At 44.2% G+C, this 8112-nt stretch overlaps 1 protein-coding gene across 2 annotated transcripts; it reads right to left on the bottom strand.

The window, feature by feature from the left end:
- Window positions 1-298: 298 nt before the first annotated feature.
- On the bottom strand, window positions 299-7521 carry LOC111957939 (uncharacterized). 2 transcript variants are annotated; one of them, XM_023979050.2, is made up of 5 exons: window positions 7372-7521; window positions 7007-7116; window positions 3763-3820; window positions 1046-3667; window positions 299-989 (listed from the first exon to the last, which is right to left on the bottom strand). In XM_023979050.2, exons 3-4 carry the CDS (start codon window positions 3797-3799, stop codon window positions 2931-2933), a joined length of 774 nt encoding a protein of 257 aa, XP_023834818.1. In that variant the 5' UTR covers window positions 3800-3820; window positions 7007-7116; window positions 7372-7521; the 3' UTR covers window positions 299-989; window positions 1046-2930. The 2 variants fall into 2 exon arrangements, with proteins under 2 accessions (XP_023834818.1, XP_023834817.1); XM_023979049.2 differs by lacking the exons at window positions 7007-7116; window positions 7372-7521 and adding an exon at window positions 5059-5319.
- Between the last annotated feature and the right edge of the window lie 591 nt (window positions 7522-8112).

Genomic DNA, 8112 nt, shown 5'->3' with positions numbered 1-8112 from the left:
TCCACCATGCTGCTATCATCACCCAGCCCACCAGGACTCAGAGGTGGTCCTGGTCTCCCTCTATCACTCCCCCAGTGAGCCCATGTCACACTGCGCCTGCTGGAGAGGCCTGATTAAGCACCAGCCTGTCCCTCAAAACCACCAAACAAACACTCCACTAGGGTCTCTCCACATATACTGTACAGAGGAGGATTCAATGTGTGAGAACACAACATTGTAACTAGATAGGCGTAGAATGTATAGAGCAGGCATGGACCTCTACTTCAGATTACTTTTCTCAAGACATTTGATTACAATATTTAGGAATGCAAAAAATGTGAAGTTTATTGAATGCACGGTAAACAAAGGACACATATTAGTACAAAAAGTACAAGTATTAAAAGTGTATCTAAAGTGAAGAAGAGCAAGCAGAACATAAATGGAAATCAACACATGATCACTCTGTAAGCGGTGCGTAACTGGCTGCAGGGAAGTCAGGTGCAGGAGAGCAGAAATAGGTAACAACCGGAGCACTTCAATGAGGCAAAACAAACTGCACCCAGAACAACAAAATACGGGTTGAAATAACCCGTCGCAAACCAGTCTGAAGTGCACATAACTTTACAACAAACAATTCCACACACAGACATGGGGGGAACAGAGGGTTATATGCACGTCAAGTAATGAGGGAATGTAAACCAGGTGTGCGGGAAAACAAGACAAAACAAATGGAAAATGAAAGGTGGACCGGCGATGGCTAGAAGACAGATGACGAGGACCGCCGAAAGCCGCCCGAACAAGGAGAGGAACCGACTTCGGCGGAAGTCGTGACAGTACCCCCCCCCCCCCTTGACGCGTGGCTCCAGCAACACTGGAGGGGAGTGGGCTCTGCACGTAACGCCTGCTCAATGTCTGCGTCCAGCTCCCATACTACCTGCGCCACCAGGCAGGAGGATGGGAGTATGGGGGTGGGATCCATGGGCCTCTCCTCTGTGTCATACAGCCGGGACCTGTCTCTTATACACATCTAGATGTGTATAAGAGACCTGTGTCATACAGCCGGGACAGTGCGTCTGCCTTGACATTCTGGGAACCTGGTCTGTACGAAAGGGTAAAAAACATGTCCCACCTTGCCTGGCGAGGATTCAGACTCCTCGCTGCCCGGATGTACTCCAGATTGCGGTGGTCAGTCCAGATGAGAAAAGGGTGTTTAGCCCCCTCAAGCCAATGTCTCCACGCCTTCAAAGCCTTGACGACAGCCAACAGCTCCCGGTCCCCCACGTCATAGTTTCGCTCCGCCGGGCTGAGCTTCCTCGAGAAGAAGGCACAGGGGCGGAGCTTCGGGGGCGTACCTGAGCGCTGAGAGAGCACGCTCCTATCCCAGCCTCGGACGCGTCCACCTCCACTGTGGACGCCAAAGAGGGATCCGGATGGGCCAGCACGGGAGCCGAGGTAAACAGGGCCCTTAGGTGAACAAAAGCCCTGTCCACCTCAGCCGGCCACTGCAACCGAACCGGACCCCCCTTCAGCAGTGAGATAATGGGAGCCGCTACCTGACCAAAACCCCGGATAAACCTCCGGTAGTAATTGGCAAACCTTAGAAAACGCTGCACCTCCTTTACCGTGGTGGGAGTCGGCCAATTACGCACGGCTGAAATGCGGTCACTCTCCATCTCCACCCCTGAGGTGGAAATGCGGTATCCTAGGAAGYAGACGGACTGCTGGAAGAACAAGCATTTCTCAGCCTTGACCTACAGGTCATGCTCAAACAGTCGACCAAGCACCCTGCGCACCAAGGACACATGCTCGGCACGTGCAGCGGAGTATATCAGAATGTCATCGATATACACCACTACACCCTGCCTGTGCAGGTCCCTGAAAATCTCGTCCACAAAGGCTTGGAAGACTGACGGAACATTCATCAACTCGTACGGCATGACGAGGTACTCATAATGCCCTGAGGTGGTACTGAATGCTGTCTTCCACTCGTCTCCCTCCCGGATACACACCAGAATGTAAACGCTCCTGAGATCTAGTTTCGTGAAGAAGCGCGCCCTGTGCATTGACTCAATCGCTGTGGCTATGAGAGGTAGCGGGTAACTGTACTTCACAGTGATCTGGTTAAGAGCTCGATAGTCAATACATGGGCGCAGACCTCCCTCCTTCTTCTTCACAAAAAAGAAACTGGAGGAGGCGGGTGAAGTAGAGGACCGAATGTACCCCTGACGCAGGGATTCGGAGACATATGTTTCCATAGCCGCTGTCTCCGCCTGTGACAGGGGATACACGTGACTCCGGGGAAGTGCGGCGTCTACCAGGAGATTTATCGCACAATCCCCCTGACGATGGGGTGGTAATTGAGTCAAAAAGAGAGCCAAAACTGAATATTCGGGGGGAATGCGCATGGTGGAGACCTGGTCTGGACTTTCCACCGTAGTAGCACCAACGGAAACCCCTTAACACCTCCCCGAGCACTCTCGCGACCACCCCGACAAAACAAATGGAAAAAACAAAACAAATGGAAAATGAAAGGTGGATCGGCGATGGCTAGAAGACCGGTGACACAAGTCGTGACACACTCAAAGGCTTTCTGTAGAGAACCTATTATTCAGATCAGTGTTTGATTCAAGAAGCATTCAAAGTGGTCCTAAGTAGTTAAGAGAAATGCTGATTATTTCACTATGCACCTTTATTTCGTATTACCCAACACTGTAAATAAGAACGCAAAATCGATGCAAATACTGTGCAGTGACATGACATGACAAATAACCATAATTTTAACATTACCACACATTTTGTGCAGAGTAGTGGGTAGCTTTTGAAGACAATAGGGATTGATTGATAGAAAATTCATACAAAATTACAAAAACTAAAATTTACTACAGTATGTGCTCTGCCTCTGATACAGTGTGAACGGATGAAATGGTCATAAAAAGGAACAGATAGAATGATCATAGAATGGAACAGAAGCAACAGGCCTGCTTTTTAGTGTGTGTGTCTGCTTGTGAAGTGGGTTCCGGGGCCACACTCTCCTCTTTACACTCAGAGAAAGTGTCAGTCGAGATGGACAGCCGTCTGCCACAGACCAGGTCTGCAGCATTACCATCCATGATGGACATGTTAGTGACAGTCTTCTCTCTTAGGGACATGTCACCGTCATCATCATCATCAATGAGGACAAACTCCTTATTAATGTGTACCTCCATTACACAGAGAAGGCTGTGTGTCTCCCCCGACTCATCAATGGTGTGTGCATCCACAAAGGTCATAGTTGAAGTCTCTGTTAGAGTCTCGTGTGTGTCTGTTGAGTTGTCCTCAGGCCCAGAGCAGGGCTGGCTGCTGGAGGCATCACAAATCAACATTACGTTACAGACCTTTGGAGCATTCTGGTCCTGTAGGTCGTTCTGTCCCGTGCCGTTGGTGACTACGTCCGATGGAGAGGGCACCTTTCCTCCACCATCTCTGCTGGTGACCTGGAACAGTCTTTGGGAGTGGGCATCATTCTCCATGATGCGGACATCACCAGGGTATACCTCATACACCACCTTCACCTTCTGGCCGTCATCATAAACTGTCAAACTGCTTGCATCAAGCTTCCTTTCGCCCTCCACCACTAGAGAGGAGAGGTGGATGGCGCTAGTCTCGCTTTTCCTTTGTTTCTTCATGCACTTCTCTGAGGTGCGCTGCACTGAAATAGAAAAGGGAATTATCATCACCACCCTTTTGTCATAACATAACTTAGACATCTTTATTTCACTTGAGCTAAAAGAGCTCCAGGCTTACCAGTTGTAACGTTGTGATAGTTGTCCTCAGAGACCATGCTTAGCGATTATGTGAACACCTGTGAAAGACAATAAAACTCTTATTCAATTACTTTTTTTTCTGATTTATCCAGTGTGGACTGGTTAAAACCTTTAAATTAGTTTAGCGCACAATACTGTATCAAACAAAACCGTCCATTCAGGAGCGTGTGAAATTGTCATTATGATAACAAACTGAGTGGTACAAAGAGGGAACATGCTTCCATTTAGTATAGGCCTTTTAAGATAAATTAATGAAGTGAGTACTTCAATTCAAAAATAACTGAAATTCCCATAGGATCTAAACCCTTTCAGGAGAGGACAGTGTGAGTAACTGAGGGACAGTTGCTAAAAGTAGCAGCTCCATAAGACACTACCTTGCCACACACACACAGTGAGCAGTTGTTAGTAAGAACATGTCTCGGCAAAGTATCTATTCAGGATATGAATTTGTTAGTCTAACAATTTATTAATAGATGTTATTGAAATTGTTGTAATGGGATGATGCAAACTTTGCTCCTTCTACCGTTGGCCCCTAAAAGCCTTACATAATCTAAATTGAGGGAGAATGGTACTAGCCACTGGGCACAGACTTCAATTCAACTTCTATCCCATGTTGGTTCAACTAATTTCATTGAAAATTGGAAACAATGTTGATTCAGCCAGTGTGTTCCCAGTGGGCAGGGCATGATGGGGCATTAAACCACACTATCATCCAACCAGACATAGCCCAGGCTTTTAGTCATCAGCAGGGCTCTGCCATTCCAGACACACTAACTGGAATGCATTCCATAGTTTAAAGGATTGGCCCTGTTACACCTGACTGAATTCTAAGCATTACAGAATGGGGACTCCATGAATTAATAATACAACATTTAAAAAAGGCTTAGTGGTCGAGGGAAAATGGATCAATAATGAAAATCTGATTTGAAATTACACAATTATTGCATTATATTGTAAGGGGGTATGCTGTGACATTGCACATACAGTACAGTAGTTTAACAATAGGTTCTGCTATCCACAGAATAGACTATTAAGCAAGGATGAAAGTAAGGCGGTATGGTCCGGTATGGCGTCCCGGTAAAATACATAGTGGGGGTACGCCATACTGGTAAAACGTGAGACTATTACAATTAATACAACATGCCCAAAAAACTAGAGGCGATTACACCATTATTTAACATTACTGCATGTCAGCCGCATGATAACTGTGACAATTTACTGGAAACCGGATGGTATTACGCTCCAAATTGCTTTGTGGTTTGAGGAGAACACTTACATTTTGTCAAGGTGCAGAGGCAGAAACATCCGCGGACAAGGCGGAGATGAGTGGCCGAGACCGAGGCGAGCGTTAACAACAGTGGATGCATCAATTAAGGCTACAAGTGTAGCCCTAATGACAATTGCAGAATTCCATTACACTACACGTAGGTGTTTTGTAACTGATGTCCCTTTCCATTCATCAAATTGCGGGTGCACAGTGCACTGTTGGGGGTTGGATACTGAAATTATTTGGTGAGTGAACGAATGTGCGCGGGCGCGCCTTTGTTAAGTGATCGTTTGACAATCAGATGAAAACATCATGACTGGTTGTTTATGCCACATCAAAAGGCATAGGCACCGTGTCCATACGGCTGGGGAAGCTAAATAAAATGAATTGCCAAAAGTATATAGTCTAATTTGCTTACTCCTGTCTATACGTAAATAAATACAAATCATAAAAAAATTGGCTACTACACCAGCAAGCATGATTTGGCCACAGAGGATTAGCTTTTTTTTTTTTTTATGGTTGAAATGGCATAACCTACATTCGGAAGGGCCCGCAATTTGGGAAGCGTGCGACTAGATGATTGTTAAATTACAATTTTCAGTGAAAATCAGAGAGACCCAGCCAGGCATATCGCAATATGAAAAATACAATCGTGGAAAAACTGTTTGGAAAGTAATTGGCTATAGTTGTAAAGAGATGACAATGAAAAGACTCCAATAAGTATTTTAGTTAGCCTATCAAAATGTGTAACTTAATTGAGCGAACAGTGGCCTATCTTGTTGGCACCTGCGGAGAACATCAGCCATATCGTCCGTGAGAGGCTACTATGTAATTTTTAGTAGTGTAAAAAAACTGCGTGTGCCACTTGTGTCCCATATCTGTAAGAAAATAAATCTATACTGAACAAGAATATAAACTTAACATGGAACAATTTCATTGATTATACTGAGTTACAATTCGAATGAGGAAATAAGTCAACTGAAATAAATGTATTAGTGCCTAATCTATGGTTTTCACATGACTGAATAGATATATGCAACTGTTGGTCACAGACACCTTTAAAAAATCCGCCTCACAATGGGCCTCAGGATCTGGTCAAGGTATTTTTGTGCTTCAAATTGCCATCGATAAAATGCAATCGTGATCGTTGTCCGTAGCTTATGCCTTCCCTTACCATAACCCCACTGCCACTATAGGCCACTCTGTTCATAACGTTGACATCAGCAAACTGCTCCCCCACATGACACCATTCATGTGGTCTGCAGTTGTGAGGCTAGTTGGAGGTACTGCCAAATCCTCTAAAAGACATTGGAGGAGGCTTAATTTAGAGAAATGAACATTAAATTATCTGGCAACAGCTCTGGTGGACATTCCTGCAGTTAGCATGAGAATTGCAGCTCCCTCAAAACGTGAGACATCTGTGTGGCATTGTGTTGTGTGCCAAAACTGCACATTGTAGAGTGCCTTTTACTGTCCCCATTACAAGCTGCACCTTTGTAATGATATATGCTGTTTAATCAGCTTCTTGATATGCCACACCTGTCAGGTGGATGGATTGTCTTGGCAAATGAGAAATGGTCACTAAAAGGGATGTAAACAAATTTGTGCACAACATTTGAGAGCAATAAGCTTGTTGTACATATGGAACATTTCTGCGATCTCTTATTTCAGCTCATGAAACATGGGACCAACACTTTACATGTTGCGTTTATATTTGTGTTCAGTGTACTTTCACACCGGCATGGTACATCTGACTGTGAAGACAAATGTGGAAGGAAAATGGGGTCCCAATAATTTCCCAGTGAACACCCATTTGGTAAAGCATCAGTGTGCTTTTTGGCTTGCATTTCAAGTCAGAAACAGTTACACAAAGTCTGATTGTGTATAACGAAATCAAAGCTAATATGCTTGGTTTCACAATCATGGAATTTAAATACATTTTCATTTTTGGACTTACTTTTATTAAAATAGTGGATAGTCATGTTCATATGTCCTTGAATAGTTCCAGAATCCAGCCATCTGTCTCTGCGTGATGATACATGAAGTGCAAATGCTGCTTTGTGGTCACTGAGTGGGGAATAAGAAAATGGGGAATTAGGTGTATTTTCATCGCAACAAAAAACACAAGTATGATTCATTCAAAGCTTTGCTACACAGCCTAATAAACTGTAGTAAGACCAAACATGCCATTATGTTACCTACAATCAAGCTATAGGTACAGTATGATTTACTGTTTCGTCAATCCCATTCAACAACAATCACTGAGCAATGTTTCCAGAATGTACAAGAGCTACAGACAAAGTGATTATAATTTTCTTTTACCAAAAGTTGTGTAGTCCTCCATTGAGCAGTAAACCTCCTTCAAGCTTCTTCTTCAAGATGTCAGGGGGTTAATGTAAATCACGTCACATCACATGTAGGACATATTGTCAGGATTTGATCAGTGGGCAGTCAGACAGTAAATATTGTCAGGCGCGGTTCACTTTTCCCGTGATATGAAGGTCTACAAACAGAGATGCTTTTCTTCACAACCTCCCCCCCTCTCCTTCCCTCATCTCATGCACTCAGAAAATACATTTACTCTCTGTGCAAGGATAGGCAGTCATGGGATGCTCCACTGATTACTCTCACACGACTACCACATACAGTAAGGCGGAAGAGATCTGAGCTTCTGATCACATCATTTAAAGATAGTATTTCCAACTCTACAACAGCAGAATTACATCTCTATGGGCGTGCAGACAATATAAGGGTTTTACGCCCCATAATCCACTCACAATAAAGATGATTTCTTTACCACATTAGCTGAAACTGCAATTAATTGTATTTATATTTATTGAACATTTACATACAATCCAGAATCTAATCTCCACTCAGAAAAGATGCTTAAGTAGAGACACTGACATTAAACATTAGTACAGTTTAATTAATGGATCTCTACAAAGCATTTCCATGATACAATACTGTTGATGTTCCTCTACATATCTACCCTGTCTACACCTCAGGGAGAACACGTTAGGAACAGTCTCCCCCTCTAAGAAACATCACACTAGTGCAGGGAAG

This window comes from Salvelinus sp. IW2-2015, linkage group LG33 (assembly GCF_002910315.2).
Source record: "Salvelinus sp. IW2-2015 linkage group LG33, ASM291031v2, whole genome shotgun sequence".
Lineage (NCBI taxonomy): Eukaryota > Metazoa > Chordata > Actinopteri > Salmoniformes > Salmonidae > Salvelinus > Salvelinus sp. IW2-2015.
The sequence above is the reverse complement of the archived record's forward strand: the minus strand, read 5'-3'. Positions and strand labels throughout refer to the sequence as shown.